General features: G+C 41.8%; 1 protein-coding gene across 2 annotated transcripts in view; it reads left to right on the plus strand.

Annotated features, from left to right (window-relative positions):
* The first annotated feature begins 1,884 nt into the window (after positions 1-1,884).
* Positions 1,885-23,774, plus strand: part of ASAH1 (N-acylsphingosine amidohydrolase 1) — a 29,692-nt gene continuing 7,802 nt past the window's right edge. Inside the window, exons 1-7 of one of the 2 annotated variants that reach the window (XM_069573331.1) lie at positions 1,885-2,559; positions 17,044-17,090; positions 19,253-19,343; positions 20,071-20,157; positions 20,831-20,909; positions 22,507-22,581; positions 23,426-23,471. In XM_069573331.1, the coding sequence (XP_069429432.1) occupies positions 2,467-2,559; positions 17,044-17,090; positions 19,253-19,343; positions 20,071-20,157; positions 20,831-20,909; positions 22,507-22,581; positions 23,426-23,471 (518 nt within the window). In that variant the 5' untranslated portion in view covers positions 1,885-2,466. Of the gene's footprint in view, positions 2,560-2,607; positions 2,960-17,043; positions 17,091-19,252; positions 19,344-20,070; positions 20,158-20,830; positions 20,910-22,506; positions 22,582-23,425; positions 23,472-23,774 lie in introns of those variants that run through there. The other variant, XM_069573332.1, reaches the window with a different exon arrangement.

Raw genomic sequence — 23,774 nt, forward strand, 5'->3', positions numbered from 1 at the left:
AAGGCTGTATACTGTCACCCTGCTTATTTAACTTATATGCAGAGTACATCATGAGAAACGCTGGGCTGGAAGAAACACAAGCTGGAATCAAGATTGCCAGGAGAAATATCAATAATCTCAGATATGCAGATGACACCACCCTTATGGCAGAGAGTGAAGAGGAACTAAAAAGCCTCTTGAAGAAAGTGAAAGAGAGTGAAAAAGTTGGCTTAAAGCTCAACATTCAGAAAACAAAGATCATGGCATCTGGTCCCATCACTTCATGGGAAATACATGGGCAAACAGCGGGACCACTGTCAGACTTTATTTTTGGGGGGCTCCAAAATCACCGCAGATGGTGACTGCAGCCATGAAATTAAAAGACGCTTACTCCTTGGAAGAAAAGTTATGACCAACCTAGACAGCATATTCAAAAGCAGAGACATTACTTTGCCAACAAAGGACCGTCTAGTCAAGGCTATGGTTTTTCCAGTAGTCATGTATGGATGTGAAGGCTGGACTGTGAAAAAAGCTGAGTGCCGAAGAATTGATGCTTTTGAACTGTGGTGTTGGAGAAGACTCTTGAGAGTCCCTTGGACTGCAAGGAGATCCAACCAGTCCATTCTAAAGGAGATCAGTCCTGGGTGTTCTTTGGAAAGAATGATGCTAAAGCTGAAACTCCAATACTTTGGCCACCTGTTGTGAAGAGTTGACTCATTGGAAAAGACTTTGATGCTGGGAGGGATTGGGGGCAGGAGGAGAAGGGGACGACAGAGGATGAGATGGCTGAATGGTATCAGGGACTCCATGGACGTGAGTCTGAGTGAACTCCGGGAGCTGGTGATGGACAGGGAGGCCTGGCGACCTGCGATTCATGGGGTCGCAAAGAGTCGGAGACGACTGAGCGACTGAACTGAACTGAACTGAACTGATGATCTTCTTGCTCACTGTTGAATCAGGAACTACTTTAATCATGTGATATGTTTCAAAAGTCAAACTTCCCTCATCAGAGAGAGGGATCCTGTCATCTACCACCAAAAAAAAAAAAAAGGAAAAACTGGAATAAATGTTCCCACATATCAAATTCTCATTTCTCAATCTCCAACAAAACCATTGATTTTTCTAACAAAGTAATACAAATGAGTAAAACTGCAATTTCAAACTTACGTAAGATAAAATATATATATGAAGATTTTAGTGACAGTATTCTGATTTTGCTGAAGCATTAAAAAAAAATGCCAGTTGGAAGTCAAAAAGGTTGTCAGAAAGTGGAACCAAGAGCTCAGGATTTCCTATTGAACTTATATGGCCAAGATGGTAAAGAATCTGCCCGCAATGGGGGAGACCTGGGTTCCCTTCCTGGGTCGAGAAGATCCCCTGGAGGGCATGACAACCCACTCCAGTATTCTTGCCTGGAAAATCCCACGGACAGAGGAGCCTCGCAGACTACAGTCCACCGGGTCGCAAAGAGTTGGACACGGCTGAGCGACTAACACTTAACACTTTATCCGACTAGGACAACAGTGTCCAAACACCGCACGCATGCCAAGCGAATACATCTGTAAAGCTGTTTTCTAGGTGCAGGCTAAAACAGACTGCCCGCTACCATCCTCCCAGGTCCACCTGGGCTGTGCCAACCTGCGTCCTCTCACTGCAGCAGGTGAAGGTACACAGGTGCTTCACTCCACGGAAGGAAGGTCTTCGGTCCTACCTGGGCATTCCACCTGCTGTCTCAGTGCGAGTAAACTGAAGCCTAAATTCTGTGGTTTGTCAGCTCGGAGGCGAAAGCCTAAGTGGGTAAATTCACAGCCTGGAGCATCCGTGAGAGTTAACTATGCCCCGCTCCTGGCCCCTGACAGCCGTCGGGTGACCCCACGGTCAGGACCAATAACCTCACTCACTTCGGGCCCTGCTCTCCTCAGAAGGCAAAGACCGGTCGCTGTCGCCGGCTACGCCGCGTTTTGAGACTCTCGTGACTCGTGCCCATCTCATGGACATTTGGTACCGAGCGGCCCGAGTGCAGACCTCGCCCTGGGCCATACGGGAAAAGTGCGCGGCTGCACCGGCGGGAAGAGAGGAGGTGGTCCCCACCCGCAGGCTCTGAGGAGGGCGCGGCCCTCTGTGAGGGACAGCGAGCGGAGGAAAGTTCCACAGCCGCACCCGCCCGGGCGGGGCTTAGGGCTGGAGCTTGGGCTGGGCGCAACCACTGCCCGCGGGGCGGGGGGTGCGACGAACACCACGGTCCTAACTCGAGCGCTCACCCTCCATCCTGGGGGTTTGTTCTTCATCTCGGAAGACTCCCTAGTCCCGCCGCGTCACTGAAAAGCCAGGTCCTCTCCTTGCTGCCCTCACCCCGGTGCCCATCTCCCCCCGCCCACACCTCTAGTGGCGTGGTCCGGCTGTCAGGTCACGTGGCAGCGGGGGCGTGGCCTGCTCGGCGCTCAGGTGGTGCCTCGAGGGGCCTCCTCAGGAGTCCTTTGCAGCGCGATGGTGGCTGGAAGGATGCTAGGCTGGAGTCGTCTAACCTTCATCTTGCTGAGCGGGATCGTCACCTGCTTGGTGGCGCAGCAGGTGCCGCCGGTGGGTGAGCTGGAGCCGAGGAGACGGAGAGGGGCGCGCCGGAGCGTCGGGGGAGGGGGGACGCACAGGTGCGGGGCAGGCGGGGCTTGATCGACCCCTGGCAGCATCTTTACAGGCATCCGTGTTTCTCTGAGCAGAGGCGTGGGTGCAGGTGAGGCTGGCGAGCCTCACCCCTGGTCGGTTCGGTACAGCTGGAACAAAGAAACTTTAAGGGGAAATCGTCATCTCTACAGACTGGCGGTTGTGTTTGCACATCCTCGCATTTGACTGAGTGCACTTTTTCCACGCGCCTACAGAACTACTGGAGGAAGAGTTCCAGCTGATCTGTGTACATAATTAAGTTACGAGCTGCTTGAGGACTTCGGCTTTCTCTGCCTTGTGACGAGGTGCTGCAGGAGAGGTAGTAACTGAGGATCTGAAGGGCCCTCGGAAAGGACGAGGCATCCCCGGTTAGGGCGATGGGAGTAGTCCAGGCCAACCCGAGTCAAGTGACCACCAGACTTGTGGCTCTTTCCCCTTCAGGGAAGTAGCAGGAACACAGACTTGATAATTGCAAGAGCAAATGTGGGACCAGTTTCATTCTTAGCAAGGGAGGAAGTAGTCGCCGAGTGAGTCAGTGACTAGCCAGAGGTCACTCTGTTGTTTTCGGGTGCGTGACAGCTCAAGCCTCTGGACACCCAGTCTGGTGCTTTTGCATAGTTCTATTCTCAAAACACCGTAAGACTGCATTTTTCTTTGCGACAGATCAGATAAATAGGAACTTGGGTGCATCTGACTTAAGACTGACTAGAAAAGGCTGCTCTTGACGGCTCAAGTAGGATATTGATATTGCAAGCAAGGTGTGCATTCGCCTCCTTTATTCTTTTATTTCTCTACGGAGAAGTGCTTTAAGAATAAAATCATAGTGACGTAGTATTCAGCCATTCAAAAGTGACACAAGGTAAAGCAAGTAAAAGCAGAAAACAAAAAGGTATGCACAGTGATTTAAGTAAGAAAAATACACAGTGGGCATGGGTTAGAAGGATATAAGGAAAAATAAAATTAGTCTGCTTTAATGTAGGTAGGGGATTAATTTGCTGTAAAATGGTGGGGATTATGAGAATTTTTAAAGAATTTTATACTTTGATACTGTCAATGCTTTCAGCCAAAGACCCCAGGAAACACGCCTATAGTTGAAAAACCTTGGTTTCATTATTCCACGGTGAATGAAAATGCTCACCATGGGCAACTCTGGGGTCTCTCAGAAAAAGGGCGTTAGGAGAAACCTGTTTTATAATTTGGATTTAGTGTGTTTCAGGGTCAGGTCTAAGGAATCAGGGATTTGCTCTAGATCAGATGCTTTTAGAAAGTGAGGCAACACTATGATTGAATGAAGGACGTCATTTGTTTAGCAATAGAAGAGGGTCTTTCGTGTTCTGTGAGTTGCAAGGTACCCTTGTCTTTTTTGTCTGAGCTTAGACAGAGTCACGAAGTGGGCTTGCTTTGTATGATTTTATCATGCCTCAGATTAACCTTCGTTGAGGTAGGTATTGTGAGGTCGATTATGTCTAACAGGAGAACAAAAATGGCCTGGCTTTTGAGTGTCAGATCAGCAAGTGCTAATACTGAGAGGTCTAGGTGTGAACCTCAGAACAGTTTCAAATGTCAGAGAATGCTTTTTATTTTCTTTCTCAGTACTTAAGCAAAATTACTTTAAAAGGTATTTTTAGAACAAGAAAATAAGTAGCCCCTCCATGAATCTGGGCTTCCCAGGTGGCTCACTAGTGAAGAATTCACCTGCCAATGCAGGAAATGTGGGTTTGATCCCTGGGTCAGGAAGATCCCCTGGAGAAGGAAATGGCAACCCACTCCAGTATTCTTGCCTAGAAAATCCATGGACAGAGGAGCGTGGCGGGCTACAGTCGGTGGAGTGTTACGAAGAGTCAGACATGTTTGAGCATGCACACATGCTCCATGAACTTAGTAATTTTTTATCTCAAACCACTACCACCAAACAGGGGTTATCAAAGTCCAATCCAGCCTCTGGTGTCAGTTTGGAAAACTGCTTTCACAAATCTTTAATGAAATGAGAAAAAATAGGCCATAAAATTATTAACTTAGAATGTTAGCTTTTATTCTGATTGCAGGTGTTCAGTTTTTGTTGTTAAAATGTTCTTTCTTTTATGTGTGTGAATTTTTTAGGTTTGTTTTAATATTTTCACTTTCGAGAAAAAATTGGGACTCCTCTGTGCTGGGCCCCTCTCAGTTTCTTAACTGATCTGGAAAATCTGGGAGCCACTGGCTGAGAGGATTTGGGGAACTTCGCAAAAGTTCAGTGACTCATCTTTTGACAGGAATAAGCAGGTTTTCATTTTGAATCACTCTATGATAAACTGTTGCCACAGAGTTACAAAACATATCTCAGAACTGCTTTTGATAAATATGATAGTGGGAGCTAGAAGCCAAAACAGAAATCATTGGATTTGGAACATCTGTGGATTTTGTTCTGTTTTTTTGAGGCTTTTCAGAGTACGGTGTATTTTAAGGTCTTCTTGAGTTATTCTTTGATTCTATTAAGAGATAACAGTAGAGGAAAACATAAGCAAAACACTGTATGACATAAATCACAGCGAGATTGTCTATGACCCACCTCCTAGAATAATGGAAATAAAAGCAAAAATAAAGAAGTGGGACCTAATTAAACTTAAAAGCTTTTGCACAGCAAAGGAAACTATAAACAAGGTGAAAAGACAACCCTCAGAATGGAGAAAATAGTAGCAAATGAAACAACTGAGGATTAACTTCCATAATATACAAGCAGCTTATGCATCTCAATAACAGAAAAACAAACAACCCAATCCAAAGGTGGGCAAAAGGTGGAGACATGTCTCCAAAGAAGACATACAGATGTCTAATAAACACATGAAAAGATGCTCAGCATTACTAATTAATTGTGGTCCAACTCTCACATCCATACATGACTACTAAAAAAACCATTATTAGAGAAATGCAAATCAAAATCCACTCATTATTAGAGAAATACAAATCAAAACTACAGTGAAATATCACTTCACAACAGTCAGAATTGCCATCATAAAAAGTTCTGCAAATGATTAATGCTGGAGAGGGTGTGGAGAAGAGGGAACTATCTTACGCTATTGGTGGGAATGGAAATTGATACAGCCACCATGGAAGACAGTATGGAGATTCCTTTAAAAACTAGAAATAAAACTACCATATGATGCAACAATCCCAGTACCAGGCTTATTGCCTGAGAAAACCATAATAGAAAAAGACGCATGTACCCCAGTGTTCATTGCAGCACTATTTACAATAGCTAGGACATGGAAGCAACCTAGATGCCCATTGACAGATGAATGGATAAAGAAGCTGCAGCGCATATATACAATGAAATACTACTCAGCCATAAAAAGAAACAGACTTGAGTTAGTGCTAATGAGGTGGGTTAACCTAGAACCTACTATACAGAGTGAAGGAAGTCAGAGAAAAACATTTATCATATGTTAATACATGGATAAGGAATCTGGAAAGATGGTACTATGAGCCTATTTGCAGGGCAGCAGTGGAGATGCTGACGTAGAGAACAGACTTACAGACATGGCAGGTGTGAGTGGAAAGGAGAGGGTGGGCCGAATGCAGAGAGTAGCATGGAAACATACACACTAACATACATGAAACAGCCGGTGAGAATTTGCTGTATGACCCAGGGAACTCAAACCTGGGCTCTGTGACAACCCAGAGGGGTGGGACGGGGTGGAAGATGGGAGGGAGGCTCAAGAAGGAGGAGGCGTATGTATGCCTATGGCTGATCCATGTTGATATATGGCAGAAACCAGAATATTGCAATTATCCTTCAATTAAAAATAAAGAAAAAAAGGAAGACAGTCGCAAAAAAGTTAAAAAAAAAAAGATGATGGAGACAAGCTATCCCATCTATGGGTATTTATCCAAAGAAAATGAAAACACAAATTCAAAAAGATATCTGCATTCCCATGTTCGTTGAAGCATTATTTACAATAGCCAAGATACAGGAACAACCTAAGTGCCCATTAATGGATGAATGGATAAAAATCTCTCACCCTCTCTCTCTCTCTCTCTCTCACACACACACACACACACACTTGTGCACGCACACACACATGCAGTGGAATACTACTTAGCCATAAAAAGATGAAATCTTGCCACACATGATAATGTGTATAAATCTTGAAGGTATTATGCTGAATGAAATAAATCAGAGGACAGACACCATATGATTAATTCACATATGGAATATAAAAACAAAATAAATGAACAAACCAAACAAAAGCATGTAGATGCAGAGAACAGAGTAGTGGTTACCAGAGGGGAAAAAGGGCAGAGGGAAGGAGAACTGGATAAAGGGGATCAACCCAATGGTGATGGATGGAAACAAAGTTTTGTGATATATACAGAAGTAGGGGCTTCCCTGGTGGCTCAGTGGTAAAGAATCTGCCTGCCAGTGCCAGAGATGTGGGTTCAATCCCTGGGTCAGGAAGATCTCCTAGAAAAGGAAATGGCAACCCACTCCAGGATTCTTGCCTGGGAAATTCCATGGACAGAGGAGCCTGATGGGCTACAGTCCACAAGGTCACAAAGAGTCAGAGACGACTTAATGACTCAACAACAGCAAGATTCAGAAGTAGATATATAATGTTATGCACTGGTAATTTACATAATTTTATGGACCAATATTATCTCAATAAAAAATTTTATAACATAGTTTAAAAGATACTGGTGACAGAAATGGTGCAAGAAAAGTCTAGAGGGGGAGATGGAGATGACATCATCAGTGCTTTGTAGACCTTACTAAGGATTTTGCAATTTATCCTAAAAAGCACAGGAAGCTGTTGACTGGTTTTAAACAAGATGTGATAAATTTCTCACTTTCGAAAGATCAGTTTGGATTGGAAGGGCGTAAGTAAGGTAGCTATGAGGAGACTAAGGGAGAAAACTGAGTGACTTGCAGGAGGGTTGTGCCAGTGGAAAAAGAAAGAAGTGGATGGTTCCAGAGAAGATTCGGAGGTAGAATGAGCAGAAGGAAGAGTCAGATGGGGTGAGGGCCAGGCACCTTTCTGGTGCTCAGCTGGGTGAATGATGGCATCATTAGGTGGGAACAGGGGAAGGGAAGAATGAAGATCATTTTCACCCTGGTTACATCAAATTTCAGATGATACTGAACTTTCCAGCAGGCATTTGGGACTGGAGCTCAGGAGAGGGTATTGGGAGTCGTAGGCATATTATTTGAAACCCACTGAAGCAGGTGAACATTGAGTAGATAGGAGAGAAGAAAAGAGGCCCAGGGACATGTATATGTCAGGCAGAGAAGAACAGGCAGGGTGAGAGCAGTGGCCAGAACTGAAGTGCAAGTGTTAGGGGAGCTCGGGGAGAGAGCAGGACAGACCGCCTGTGTTGAAGGCCAGGAGGATGTCTAACGTCCGTTGTGCTTGGCGCTGAGAAGTCGTTGATCACCTTGGCCGGAGCAGTGTTGGGAGCCGAAAATAGATTGCGGTAGCCTATGGAGGAATCAGAAGGAAAGGAATCAGACTGTGCCTGTGTGCTAAGTCACCTCAGTGGGTCCAACTCTGCGGCCCCATGGACTGTAGCCCACCAGGTTCCTCTCCATGGGATTCCCCAGGCAGGGATACTGGAGTGTGGGTTGCCATGCCCTCCTCCAGGGGATCTTCCCGACCCAGGGATTGAACCCCTTGTCCCATGTCTCCTGTGTTGGCAGATGGGTTCGCAGTAATAAATCTAAGCAGATTCCTAAAACTGTGTGAAAATTATCCACTCTGGCTCCATAGTGAATTGCTGAATCGAGCTTGCTTTTATGCATCAGCTTCTGAAGTGAGTAACACATGTTGTGAATGTTAGCCACTGAATCCGCTCTTAGCAAATTCGCAGAGTCTCCCCAAATCACATAAACCCTCTCTGGTCCGGACAGCTTTATTGTACTGCATTCACCTTTACCCCAGTACTTTAAAGGAAAACATACACAGGTACCATCTGTTTGCTTAGTCTACAGATACTACTCACCTGCTCTGTGCCAGATTGTGTTCCAGACGCTGGAGGTCTCTGCCCTTAGGAAGAGTTTGTTCCCATTCTGTCTAAATATCCACAGTTTAATAAGGTACCATCCCATCAAAGGTCAGAAAACAAGTGAAAATTTTTGCATGCTCATTTGAGTTTGTTATTTATGCAAGAAACAGGCCTTTTCTTGTTCAAGAATGTGTTGAATGTGTCTGCACTGTCATACATAGAGAACATCTTAAGACACAGTTCTTATTTAGAAACTAGTTTTTGGTGAATTAAAGAATTGAATTGAAATTGCCTTGCTGGAATTGTTCAGCTTCTTTTCCTAAGGTAAGAACTCTGGTGTGCGCTATATAATTTCTTTCATTGCCTTTTTCTGATTATGTGAACAAGACAAGCACTTGAGGGCTTTCTGGATTCTTTAGTACAATCTTAGAAGCACTTGTTTCATTGAGGTTCTCATCTGGAAGGGCTCATATTTTAGGGAGCTGGACAAGGTGTCATTTCTTTTAGGCATGGGGCAATCGGGTTACTAATGGAAGAATTTTCAGTTTATATGTGATTTTCCTAAATATAGTCATGTAAGTAAGTAGCTCTATAGTTAGTTGGTTTTTTTTTTTTTAGTGAGTGGGGAGGACATTACAACTGAGGAATTTCAAAAAGTCTTAAGTTCTTATCAAATAACCAGAATAATAAGAGAATTTGCTGACCCAGGAAGTATTTACAAAACATTTTACAGACATTTTCACCACTTTCTTTGGCTTTAGGAAGCAAAAATGAGAGAGAGAGCACACAGAGAGAGACTGAGGTTTTAAATTAGTTGTGTTTTTTAACCCTTTGACAAAGTAACACAGTATACCACGCAGACTGCCTAGTAACACTCCCTATCATCTAGTTACATTCTTTACCTATCATTTGTTTAAGTTTTTGCCTACCTTATTAAAGTTATCTGTTATTAAAATCTTGTATAGTTAAATTTGGAGATAGTAAGAATCTGTAAATAACAAATGGGCTCACTGTAATTTTATTTCAAGTCTACACATAGATTTTGAAGCTGTCTTTCTTTGTAGAAGTTTCCCTTGACAGTGAGAATGTAACTGTCTTCATTCTACCCCAAATCTAATTTTTTTTTTAAATGACTGCTATTCATGGGCATTATGCTTAGTGAAATAAGTCAGAGAGAGAAATACCATAGGTTATTGTTTATATGAAGAATCTAAAAAATAAATAAATGAATATAGCAAAACAAAAACAGGCTCACAGATACAGAGAGCAAACTAGTGTTTGCCAGTAGAGAGAAAGAAAGAGGTGGGCAAATTGGAGGTAGGAGATTAAGAGATACAAACTACTATGTGTAAATTGAATAAGCTACAAGGACATAGTGTACACTTCAAGGAATAAAGTGAATATTTTATAATAACTTTAAATGGAATATAATCAATAAAAATTTGAATCATTATGCTGTATACCTGAAACTAATATAATAATGTAAAATCAACTGTACTTCAATAAAAAAAATTAATTAAAAATTTAAAAATGACTTTGGTGACAGCACTTGATGTCCACCTGAAATACCCTGATCTGGTGTCTGTTACCTTTAAAAATTACAATCACATTTACCCTTACTCTTAACAGCCAAATTCCGTGCAGATTTCATGTCTGTATATTTCAGTGTTTGTTTATCGCTACCAGGGTTATCATGGTACAGTGGCTTATCAGCCTCCTGCATGTGTGATGACTGGGTTACTTACTCTCTTACCCCTGGAGTAGGTTGAACTCTTTCATAATATTTGACAGAGAACCATTGCCTTCTCGTTTATTGGCTTTGGAACCCAGGTCATGCAGATAAAATTACTAGGAAAGATGAGCCTCCTTACATTTCATTTACTCACTGAGTTGAAAAAGCCCTGAAGGAAATACAGATTGTTCCCTATTAGGAAATAAATTGAGGCTTTATTCTTAGCTCTGTGGGAAGCTAGGAGAGTAAGCAGGGAAGCCTGGGCTGGGGCTGCCACTGGGACTGTTAGTCCCTGACGGAGCTGGGTCTTACATCCAGCACATGACCCTAAAGTTCCTGAAAACTTGAAATGTAGTAAAAGGCCATAAATTTGATTTCTGTGAATCAGATCACATTTTTTACTCACCTGAAGGTCTGATATTTAGAAGAATCTTATGAGTAAGTTAGGATGAGCTAAGAGTTGCATTTCTAAAGTTAATACCTGCCCTTCTTTTTAAGTGATATGTGTGGAAAATTTGTAGTTTGAGTTCTTAAAGTAGAGTGCTGCTTTTCAGTGTCCATTTTCAAGGACACTTAACATTTCTCTAAACAAGGATTTAGAGTACCCTGCCCTCCATTGCAGTCGTCACTGTTTTAAAATAATTTTAGATAATGACAGTTAAAAATACTTAAAATCATGTCAGGGAATCAGTCTCTGAAAATCCTCCACATAATATAACTAAAATTATGCAGGTTTTTAATTTGATATTTTAAAATGTGTATCAGAGTGTACATAGTTTAAAAAAATTGAATAATACAGAGAGCTTTATGATGAAAAGCAGCCATCTCTGGCTCTTTCCTTCTGCCCCATCCCTATTCTCTGGAAGCAAACTCTTTTTGTTGTGTTGTTGTGTTTTCTGTTTTTTTGGAGTGTAATTGATTTACACTATTGTGTTTTTAGGTGTACAGCAAAGTGATTCAGTTATACATATTTTTTTTCAGGTTATTTTCCATTATAGGTTATTATAAGATATTGAATATAATTCTCTATATTATATAATAAATCCTTCTTGCTTATCTATTTTATATATAGCAGCTTGTGTCTGTTAATCCTGTACTCCTAACTTATCCTTCCCTACACCCCCTCCCTTTTTCCTTTTGTAACTGTAATTTGTTTTCTATGTTTATGAGTCTGTTTCTGTTTTGTAAGTAGATTCATTTGTATTGTTTTTTATGTTTTACATATAAGTGATACCATGATATTCGTCTTTGTCTTTCTGACTTACTTCACGTAGTATGATTATTTCTGGGTCCATCAATGTTGCTGCAGATGGAAGTAAGTTCATTCTTTTTTATAGCTGAGTAATATTCCATATCTTATCTTCTTTACCCATTTTCCTGTTAATGGACACTTAGGTTGCTTCCATGTCTTGCCTGTTGTAAATGTGCTGCTGTCAACCTTAAGGTGCGTGTATCTTTTTGAACTAGAATTTCCATCTCAGAAGCAAACACTTCTGTGCTGTGCACAGGCTCTTTAGTTGTAGCTTGCAGGCTCAGTAGTTTCGGCCTGTGGGGTCTTAGTTCCCCAACCAGGGATGGAACCCATGTTCCCAGCATTGCAAGGTAGATTCTTAACCATTGGACCACCAAGGAAGTCCCAATATCCTTTACCTTTTGAAATACTCAGTGATGTGTCTCACTGAAGGCGCTTGTATTCAGTCATTATTTCAAATAATCAGTAAGCCTGCTCATTTTGGGGACTCATCTCCTTTCAGCTGTAGAAATGTTTCTTACATTATCTCTTTCATTACTTTCCCCTCTTATCTCTGCTCTCTTTCTGGAAATCCGGTTAATCAGATGTTGGACTCCATGCATTGATGCTCTAAATCTCTCTTTTTTTTTTTCCCTCCTGTGTTTTCTATATAATTTTTTCTCTCTATTCTGGGAGAAAGTTTCTCACCTTTATTTTCCTATCCTTTTTATTTCTGTAGTTACAATTTTATTGGAGTATTGTTGATGTACAATATTATTTAAGTTATAGGTGTGTAATATCGTGACTTACCATTTTTAAAGGTTATACTCCATTTATAGTTATTATAAAATGTTATTTGCCTCATATTGTATAGTACATCATCGTGGCTTATTTTATGCCTAATAGTTTGTAACTCTTAATCTCCTACCCCTATATTGCCCTCCCGCCTTCTCTCCCCACTGGAAACCACTAGTTTATTCTCATGACTGAGTAAGTATTCCATTCTATATATATATACCAGGGAAAACCCTTGCAGGAGTTTTGACTGATGAAAAAAGTGGACAGAGGAGATCCCAGAGAGGTTCCTGGCTTGGAGTAGCATTTATTCTAGAGAATAAGAATAATGAAGATGAAAGGAGAGTTCAGTTGAGGGGCCAGTAAACAGACGACAACCCCCATCCCAACCTCTGCATCCAGGCTTGCATATGGCACTGCAGCTGAGCAAAACACTAAACCCGTACAGTGTCTCTCCACCTTCTGTCTCTCTTTCACACATGCATGCCACCTTCCCTGGTGGCTCAGACTGTGAAGCATCAGCCTGCAATGGGGGAGACCCAGGTTTGATCCTTGGGTCTGGAAGATCCCCTGGAGAAGGGCTGGCAACCCACTCCAGTACTCATGTCTGGAGAATTCCATGGACTGAGGAGCCTGTAGAGCTACAATCCATGGGATTGCAAAGAGTCAGACGTAACTGAGTGACTAACACTTTCATACCACCTTGGAGGGGTTGTCTTGACAGAAACTGAAGAAATCATCTAGCAAGAGCAGCTTGTTTGGATGTCAGTACCCTGAGTGCTGGTCTGGCACCTGTTTTTGTAAGGTCTGCAAACTGGGGATAGTTTTTATGTCCTTCAGAAGCTAGGGGGAGGGTGAAAGTCCAAGTGTTAGTCACTCAGTCGTGTCTGACTCTTTGCAATCCCATGGACTGTAGTCCGCCAGGCTCCTCTGTCCATGGGATTCTCCAGGCAAGAATACTGGAGTGGGTAACCGTTCTGTTCTCCAGGGGATCTTCCTGACCCAGGGATTGAACCCAGGTCTCCTACATTGCCGGCAGGTTTTTTCACCATCTGAGCCACCAGGGAAGCTCTAGGGGGGAATGGATACGTGTATGTGTATGGATGAGTCCCTTTGCCGTCCACCTGAAACTATCACAATGTTGTTCATCGGCTATATTCCAATATAAAACAAGTTAAAAAAACAATAAAATTTAAGAGGGTACAAATGGAAAAAATGTTGTGAGGGAATCAAAAGAAGATTAATATTTTATGACGTGTCAAAATTACATGAAGCTCGCACGTCAGGGTCCATACACTGAGCTGTATTGGCCCACAGGTGCTCTTGTTTGCGTTTTGGCTGTGGCTGCTTCAGCACAGGAGCAGCTGGCTTGTTCCTGAAGAGCCTGAGTGTGCTGGGCTTCTGGCTTTCAGTGCTGTTCCCTGTGTTTCGAATGGCGCTTATGCAGTTACAACTCAGCTGCATTTAAGTGTCACATGAATTGATGCATCACGTTATTTTAATCCTTAAGAAAACTACGAGGCTAAGCCTATCACATCATAAAAAGGAAAATGGACTTCAGATGTGCTCTTGAGGCCAAGCAGAGTAGGGATTTTCTTGATAATTAGCTGGCAGAACATTGTGTTTATTACACAGTGACGCTAGAGTTGTATCCAAAGAATACAGTGTATGTTGGCATTGCAAGACCACGCAGACATCACAGTGCTCCCAGTTCCTAGGGGAAAAAGTGATCAGAAAACAACAGGTAGAGTATCTCATCACCGTAGAATTTATTGACAAATTTTAAAAAGTAAAATGAGGCTACACTCAAAGTAAATCTCCAGGTAGCTTATTTATAAGCAAAGCATGGAAAGCTGTTTACTAAAGGTGAGTTGATGAAATCACATTTGATGGCAGAAGTACAAGAAATGTGTCCTGAGAAAATTTGTTTCACACTCTTTTAGCCTTCAGCCAAAGACTGCTGCTGCCTGGGGCTTCAACAGCAGCGTCAAGATCAACTAGCTGCTACTGCTAAGTCGCATCAGTCGTGTCCGACTCTGTGCGACCCCAGAGACGGCAGCCCACAGGCTTCCCCATCCCTGGGATTCTCCAGGCAAGAACACTGGAGTGGGTTGCCATTTCCTTCTCCAGTGCATGCAAGTGAAAAGTGAAAGTGAAGTCGCTCAGCCGTGTCCAAATGTTCACGACCCCATGGACTGCAGCCTACCAGGCTGCCCCATCCATGGGATTTCCCAGGCAAGAGTACTGGAGTGGGGTGCCATTGCCTTCTCCAAGATCAACTAGAGAACAACGCAAATGATTCCCAGTTATCTTCTTGACTCTTGACACTGATCACTTATCAGTATTTATTAGAGCATCCAATGCCAAGTTTGAGACTAAAGAATTAGTCTTTATGAATAGTCTGCATAAAGCAATAGCAGGCCAAGGGTGTTTTCAGAGAACTTGAGAATTTAGTAGTTCCTAAAACCTGAAGTGGAATCTGCTGTGATTAGAGCAGAAAAAAATATTGGTTGGACAAATGTACAAAATTTCTGAAAATGCCAGATGTTTAAAGCTTGTGGTTATTAATTTTATTGTTGATTGGCAGGTACTTTGTGGAACATACTTAAATCTATCATGTTGCTGTTATTCAACCATGAACAACTTTTGCTCTCACAGATTTTTCACTTGTGTGGATTTTATAATAGATGCTGTGTATCCTGACTGTCCCTGCCCCTGATGGCAGCAGTGCAGTTTTACTACAACTTCTGAACTCAGGACTGAGACTGAAATTTTTCTTAATAAGAAGAACCACCCTCAGTCGGTCTTATTGAACACTGATTGGCTTTGAAAATTAGCTTGTGCTAGTTTGATTCTGAACTGTCAAATCGATGCTATTTAATATCTAATATTTTATATTTCAATCATGCGAAATGGAACTTAAGTTCTAATGATAGCCTTTGAAAATTTAAGTTTACACTTAATGCTGTTTTTTCATGAGTTCAACCGAAAATGATAAACAAAACGGTACTTATATGAGAAACCTGCTGTGGTATTTTGACAATTAATGTTTGAATATCCGGTAATGTCAGACTACCTTATACACCTCCCGGGCGATCAAAAGTTAAAACAAGATATAAGATCTCCATTCCCAGACAAATTTGCTGCAGATATATTTTCTGAGGTCAAACTACAGTGCTAGTAGTTTCCTTTCCTACTTCACCTTCCTTTTACTGTGAATTTATGCTTCTTTAAAACAATTTTTTTTTCTAGCAATATTGGGTCTCCAGCAAAAAGAAGATGAATGCATCTTGGCATTTTGAGACTAGCAATAAAAGAATGATAAATCAGTGTAGATTTTTAAAAAGCAATTTATACTGAGAACCGTTTCTGTTTTGCTGCTAAGACTAAACCATGTTCCCTAAAAACAGTCTTGTTCCTTCATTACCTCAGTGGTGGCCTCCGTGGGGGCTCTGCACACGCCTCAAGAACACAGTCTGGTCATGAAGAGACGCACAGAGAATTACAGTGCACATCAGAAGGGTAGCAGGGGAGATGTGTAGGAGTGCTGTGGGAGTAGAGAGGAGAGGGTGGCTGTGGGAGTAGAGAGGAGAGGGTGTGCTGTGGGAGTAGAGAGAGAGGAGAGGGTGTGCTGTGGGAGTAGAGAGGAGAGGGTGGCTGTGGGAGTAGAGAGAGAGGAGAGGGTGTGCTGTGGGAGTAGAGAGGAGAGGGTGGCTGTGGGAGTAGAGAGGAGAGGGTGGCTGTGGGAGTAGAGAGGAGAGGGTGGCTGTTCTCCCAGGGCAAGTAGATGAAGACATCACCAAAAAGACATCTGAGCTGGATCTTAGAAGTTGGAGCCAAAAGCGTACAAGGTGGAGAGCGGGCCTCGTAGGCAGAAGGCAAGGCGGGTGCTTGCACAGGCATGAACGGTGAGAGAGCACAGCGTGTGGTTACATGTGGCTGTACATGGAGGCTGGGGTGATGAAGGGCCAGAGTATGAAGGGGCCCAGCCCTGTGCCCTGAAAGTCTCGTTTAGGATGCAGATTTCTTGCAATAGAGTTACCTCATAAGTATATCAGATCCTGGCAAGTGAAAAATCAACCTAGTTGCCATAAACGTTTTTCTACAGTTTCTTCTTCCTTTGGCTGCACCACGGGGCGTTTGGGATCTCAGTTCCCCCACCAGGGATTGAACCTGGGCCATAGCACTTAAAGCCCAAAATCCTAACCACTAGGCCACCAGGGAACTCCCTCCATCTACATTTTTTTTTAATTTTTTAAAAACTGAAATATGGTTGATTTATAATGCTGTGTTAGTTTCAGATGTAGCAGAGTGACTCAGCTCTACATCCATTTATGTGGGATCTTAGTTCCCCAACCCGGGACTGAACCCACACCCCTGGCATTGGAAGCACAGAGTCTTAAATACTGGACCACCAAGGAAGTCTGAATCTATATTCTTGTATTTCCTCTTAACTCATTGTATTTGCAGTCGAAAAGCCAAATTAGTAAATTGAAGAGACTGAAAATGCACTTAAGTTTGAGATTTTGAAGTTTTCATGGGAGAAAAAGACTTTTAAGAGGCATTGAAATGGTCTGAAATGACAAATCATACTTGATTTTGTCTTCACCAGCTGTCTTTGCAGATTGCCTACTCTGTTTTTCTGAAACTTTTGTCTTTGTTTTTTTAGTGGACTGAAGACTGCAGAAAATCAACTTATCCTCCTTCAGGGCCCACGTGAGTAAACGTCAGACGAGCAGGATTCACTCTGACCTTCCTGGAGATTTCTCTCCATGTTAAGTATGATCTCATAGAAGTAACAACATTGAATAAAACCTTAAGTCATGTCTTCTATCCTGAGATGATTTTGTTTCCCTCAGGTTTGTGTGGTGTGCATTTGGCTAAGACTTTGAACAAATGTGAAAATACCCCATGATAAAATGTCCCATTTTGAGCCCATCAAAATCAGGGGGAGAAAAAAAGGATTAGCATTCTCCACTAAATTCTTGTATCTACCCCTAAGTATTTTTCTCATGCTGACAGATGCAGAGGTCACCTGTGATTTTCTGTGATGCCCGAGTATAAACCACCCCATCATGCTGAAACAAAAGAGTGCAGGATCTCACGTGAAACATTCAAAAAAATAAACCCTGCCCATGATAATCAAAACTATTGAGGCCAAAACAGGATTGGAAAACGTAGGAAGGGCCAATATCATGTTTTAGTGTGTTGAACATTAATGTTTTTAGTTTAGGGTTTTGGCCTTTTCAAATCCTATGTGGCTAAATAGGGAAAGGTCTAAGAATGGCTCACCACCCCAGAGAGTACAGAATGTGAAAAAGAAGGAAGAGGTGTCAGGAATGGTCACCGTTTTCTCCCTGCTATCCCGTTACACTGAAAGTAGCCTGCTGCAGAGAAAGGAAGACAGAATACATACAGCTTTAACCAAAGAATTATTCTCATTTGTGACTACAGAAGTATAAATAGGACCCCAATACTGTGACTTGTCAGAACTAACACATCCCCTCTTAACCCACCCCCACTGTAGAAATCAGTCTGGATTTATGTCTGTATATTTAAGAGCCTGGTAACATTGTAGCACCCACCAGAGTGCACCTTTTGCTTCTCTGGAGCAGGGCAGTAATGGAGCAAATGCTGGCTATTTTTAGGCAGCTTTAAGCTTATCAGTCACTGAATGGCACACCCTGAAGAGGCTCTTTCAGTTCAGTAGCAAGTGCCAGAAGATCATGTTTCTGTGGCAACAGAGAATAGTTGCAGAGTTCATCCATCAGGATTTCAGCCCTGGCCCCACTGATCAGTAGTGGATGTTGCTACTATCCTCACAGTGGAAATGGCTATGTGTAAATTGAAGAGTAGGACTTTGGGCATTGGATATGATTGAACAGTGACATGGCTTGGACTTACTAAGAAGAATGAGGAGAGAGAATGTGGGGGCTTCCCTGGTGGTCCAGTGGTAAGACTCTGTGCTTTCATGCCAGGGATCTGGGTTTGATCCCTTGTTGGGGAATTAAGATCCCATATGCCGCACAGCATAGCAAAAAAAAAAAAAAAAAAAAAACGGAGAAGAGAGGATGTGTAGTAGGAAGCCTGGAAAATCCCATGGACGGAGGGGCCTGGTAGGCTGTAGTCCATGGGGTCGCTAAGAGTTGGACACAACTAAGCGACTTCACTTTCACTTTTCACTTTCACGCATTGGAAAAGGAAATGGCAACCCACTCCAGTGTTCTTGCCTGGAGAATCCCAGGGACAGGGGAGCCTGGTGGGCTGCCGTCTATGGGGTAGCGCAGAGTCGGACATGACTGAAGCGACTTAGCAGCATAGTAGGAAGAGTAGCATGGCTGAGTCAGTAGTGAAGGTTCTTGAAGTCAGTGTTGGGAAGCTCATATACTATATTGCCATTCTAGGGGCTTAAAAGTGACCTTACTGAAGCCAGCTCTAGAGTCAATGATTTGACAACAGTGTTCAGACTGTCTAAGAGGGAATTCTGAGACTGGGAAACCAATTGGAGAAGTGCCCAGAGCCTAGACAAAATCTTTGTAGAGATTTAGGATGGGAAAAAAAGGCATTTATTTTCTAGCAGTGATACTCAGGTTACATACAACTGTTGAGCCAAAATTGATTATTTTATCTATCACCATTATGCGTTAACCTTCCTATAATGCTGTAATTCCATTTTAGGATTTCTAAAATGGCATTGTATAAATGATCCAGTACAGAAGCGCTGAGTGGAAAATGAGCTTTTTTGCAAATTTTGGTTTGAGTACCAATTTCTCTGTTACTAAGAATATGTCTCTAATATACCTATAATGATGTAACTATCTAACCATCATCAAGAAACTGCTTTTAAACATTTCAAGATGATACACCTCTCATTGCAGTTACAGGGGTCCGGTTCCATGGTACACCATAAATCTCGATTTACCACCGTACAAAAGATGGCATGAATTGATGGTGGTCAAAGCACCAGCGGTAGGGTGTGATTCTTATTCTTATTCTTATTCTTTTATCTCTGACTTGATTGAATATAACTGTATTTCAAAGAACACATCATGATACTATGTACCACGTATTTTAAGAATCTGCTTTCCATGGTTCTCTGCCATTCATAATAAATGATAGAGAAAAGAGGATGTCATTTCTCTGTAGCTTCTTGATATTTACTAGCCTCTGCCTTTATCTCATATCATATATTATCATCTAAAGTAAATCATGTGTCATGTTAAAGATATATCTTGTTTACATATGTTTTTAAGTAGTACTCTTTTATTTAGCTACATATAGATAAGTCAAAAATCTATATCTTTTTTTGTTACACCAAAATTAATCTTTAACAGTTAAAAAGCAGTTTTTTTATTAATATGTATATTCATTGCACACACAGTCGAAATAAAACCTTCTATAATTCATTGTGTGATTCTTGATTAAAATACAGATTATAGGCTTTCAGAACATTTTTATTGGGGTATGGTATACATACAGTAAAGTGCACAGGTCTTAGGTATACAGATCAGTATGACATAATGACAGTTATGATTACTGTGATTTACAAAACAGGGCTAATCATTTAGTAAACATGGATGTACATTAATTATAACCCTTTTCTGAAATGGTCTTCAAATACTTTTCTATATCAAGATTAATGTTAAATGTCAACACTTCCTTATGTCTCTAATCAATTTTTAAATTTATTTTTCAGCTGAAAGTTATAATAAATTCCGTGAAGAATATAACAAATGCATTTGTGCCAAGTGGAAGAATTATACAGTTAGTGGATCAAAAGTTGGTAAGAAATATTATTTCCTACAATAAATGTTAAAGACACACACGGCCAAATATACACACGTTTCAGCCAAGGCTCTATACTTATTTAAAGGCATAATTTGACAGCCTCTTCTAAGGAACTTGGACAACTTTGCTTTTATTTCAGACTACTGTTAAAACCTCAGAGGGACTTAAAATTCTGGCCCTTGGTAATATTACAAGACATAAAATAGCATGGTAAATTTCGGCAGTTAGTTGCTCTTTAATGTATTTATAAAAGACATGGTTTGTGGATGAATATGCCATGGGGCAACTAAGCCTGCAGGCCACACCTACTCCAGCTGCTGCTCCAGCTGCTGCTCCACCTCCTGCTCCATCGACTACTCTAGCCCTCGCACCTAGAGTCCATGCTGCACAACAAGAGAAGCCACTGCAAGGAGAAACCCTTGCACCGCACCTAGAGAGTAGCCCTGCTTGCCACTAGAGAAAAGCCCGAGTGCAGCAAGGAAGACCCAGCAAAGCCAAAAATAAATTAATCAATTTTTAAAAACACAGGGGCTTTAACCCCTTAGGCAAAAAAAATAAGCTTTGATCACCTATTGTGGCAACAACGGCTAGTACAGAGTATATGTAAAAGAAGCAAATCTCAAAGCCACAGTTCAGGTTGAATGATTGTTAATGTGTTTGTTTTTCAGCCTGGTCTGCTTGGCAACTTCCCTGGCCCCTTCGAGGAGGAAATGAAGGGGATTGCAGCTGTTGCTGAAGTCCCTTTAGGTAAAGTTCACTGCAGTTTTACGAAATTTAATAAAGTACCCCCAATTTTTTATTGGAGTATGGTAATGCATACAGTGAAGTACATAGATCTTAGGAATACAGATCAATAGAATTTTTTAAATCTAGGAGTGTGTGTGTCTCAGTTATGTCCAACTGTAGCCTGCCAGGCTCCTCTGTCCCTGGCATTTTCCAGGTAAGAATACTGGAATGGGTTGCCATTTCCTATTCCAGGGGAGCTTCCTAACGCAGAGATCAAACCCATATCTCCTGCATTGGCAGGTAGATTCTTTACCACTGCACCACCTGGGACTCCCCATGCATATATGCATTGAATCACAACTCAGAACAAGATAATACAGCAATCCAGCCTGCTCCATTCTGCACGATTCTGAACCTCTTGGTAACCACTATTTAGGCTTCACCTTAGGTTAATTTTGCCTCTTAAACGTTGTACAAATAGAGCCAACGATATGAACTGTTGTCTGGTTTTTTGCACATACCATTATAGGTAGTAGGCTATTGTATGACTAGGATATTTGTCATTTCCACATTTGAGTTATGAACATTCTTGTTCATGTTTTTTGATGGGCATGTACACTCATTTCTCTGGGATATGACCTGGGTTATAGGTTAGCTGAGTATTTAGTCTCGGAGTTTCTGCCAACCAGTTTTTCAGAGTGATTGTAACCATTGACAGCATAGTATTGATAAAGCCTTTTCTCCACTTGCTGATTCTCCATGTAATAGTGTCACTCTTTTTTATTTGGGCATTTTGTTGAGTGTGTTATATTCACTCTTATGGTTTAATTGGGGCTTTCCTGATAGCTCAGTTGGTAAAGAAAGTGAAAGTCACTTAGTCGTTTCCGACTCTTTGAGACCCCGTGGACTATACAGTCCATGAAATTCTCTAGGCAAGAATACTGGAGTGGGTAGCCTTTCCCTTCTCCAGGGGATCTTCCCAACCCAGGGATCAAACTCAGGTCTCCTACATTGCAGGTAGATTCTTTACCAGCTGAGCCATAGTTTCAGTTGGTAAAGAATCTGCCTGCAATGCATGAGACCTCGGTTTGATCCCTGGGTTGGGAAGATCCCCTGGAGAATGGATAAGCTACCCACTCCAGTATTCTTGCCTGGAGAATTCCATAGACAGAGGAGTTTGGCAGGCTCTAGTCCATTGGGTCACAAAGAGTCAGACATGACTGAGCGACTAACATAAGTGATCTTTGCCTACTCCCAAAACATAATTCTCGTGTGTTTTCTTCTCTGTGACTTTTGTTTACTTTTTACATACAGGCCCGTGGTGTATCTTGAATTAACTTGCATATGGTATGGGTTAGGGATCAAAGTTCAAGTTCTTTCCAGTTGACAATACTGTTTACTAAAAAGGTTGTCTTTTCCTCAGTGAAAAGTGCCTTTGACAGAGGGAGAGACCCATACCCCGCCAGCCATGCAGGCTCAGATTATCTGCAGACACTTAACATTTGCCCAAGCAAAACCTCAATGATGACGATAGTTACACTTTTTCTTAGAAAAGAATTTTCCTGACAATGTCACGGTTCTGCATATTGACCAGAAATTTTCCTTTTTTTTCTCATAGGAGAGATTATTTTATTCAATATTTTCTATGAACTTTTCACCGTGTGTACTTCAATAATAACAGAAGACAAAGAAGGTAAATGAATGTGCGCTGGGGCAGGGTGGGTGGTGCAGAGCACAAAATAGAAGAAAAATCTTAAAATAAATGAAATCAGAACTTGTAAAATACAGACTTGCTATGCATATATGTGAATGTTGCATAGGGTATTATAGACCTTGATTAAGTTTTGGAAAGTGAATTGAAAACTGTTCTTATTTTAAAATCACTGTGATGGCTATTAAAGTTTAATTTTGGCATGCAGACCTCTCACACAAATTGTTTCAGGACTGAAAACATTCTTACTTTCCCTCATAGGCTACTTATACCCGTATTTGTGATTTGATCTAAGTACTCACAGGGGCAGAACAGAGTTTCTCCCATCATTTTCCAGCCAAGGAACCCTGTGTAGACCAGCTTCACTTTTCCACATTTTTCCTGACAAGTCCTTAGATTACAAGGCCCAGGGTGATGTACCCCGATTCACTGTTATTTTTTGACCTATACTCTGGGTATATCTGTAGGTGACAATCCCTGAAGGGAAGTGTGTTGGTAAGTCACATTAGGTGAGACTGAGATAGCTTCGTCTGAGGAGGACAGTGTCACGGTGAACCAGAAAACATGGCCACTGATCTTTTCCCCATCTTCTAATCTTACCTGGAGCCCTGGGCTCTCAGGTACTGAGGGGGAATCTGGCCAGTATGACAGGGACAGCCTTTTCATCTTGTTAAGGCTTGTGATGTTAGGTGCTACTTAATTCATACTGTTGAATTGAATAGTTAGGAATATCACTTAACCAAAATTAAGTGTCCAGCTTTCGTTTAGAATCAATCGTCCCATCATAATTGCTGTTACATGTTGCTTCTGCTTGCTTTCAATTTAGGTCATCTACTACATGGGCGAAACATGGATTTTGGACTATTTCTTGGGTAAGTAAAAAAAAAAAATGTGGTATGTCTCAATCCCTAAGAGTAGGTAGTATTACATTGATGAAAAAGTTAAGTACCAAGTCGTTCCCAGACTATGACCAGAAAGGAAGACCCTAGATTCTTTAGTTTTGAGACCAGATTAAGCATGCTCCTATTCAGCTGAGAGTAAAAGAATAGCATTCTATTTCATGTGTCCTCTTTACCTTCCTGAAAAAAAATATGACAGTGCTTTGTAATTGGAGACCTAAATATTATCTGGGATTTGCTATTTATAGGCTGTGTCATGTTGGGGGAGTTACTTCT

This window comes from Ovis canadensis, chromosome 26 (assembly GCF_042477335.2).
Source record: "Ovis canadensis isolate MfBH-ARS-UI-01 breed Bighorn chromosome 26, ARS-UI_OviCan_v2, whole genome shotgun sequence".
NCBI classification, from domain to species: Eukaryota; Metazoa; Chordata; class Mammalia; order Artiodactyla; family Bovidae; genus Ovis; species Ovis canadensis.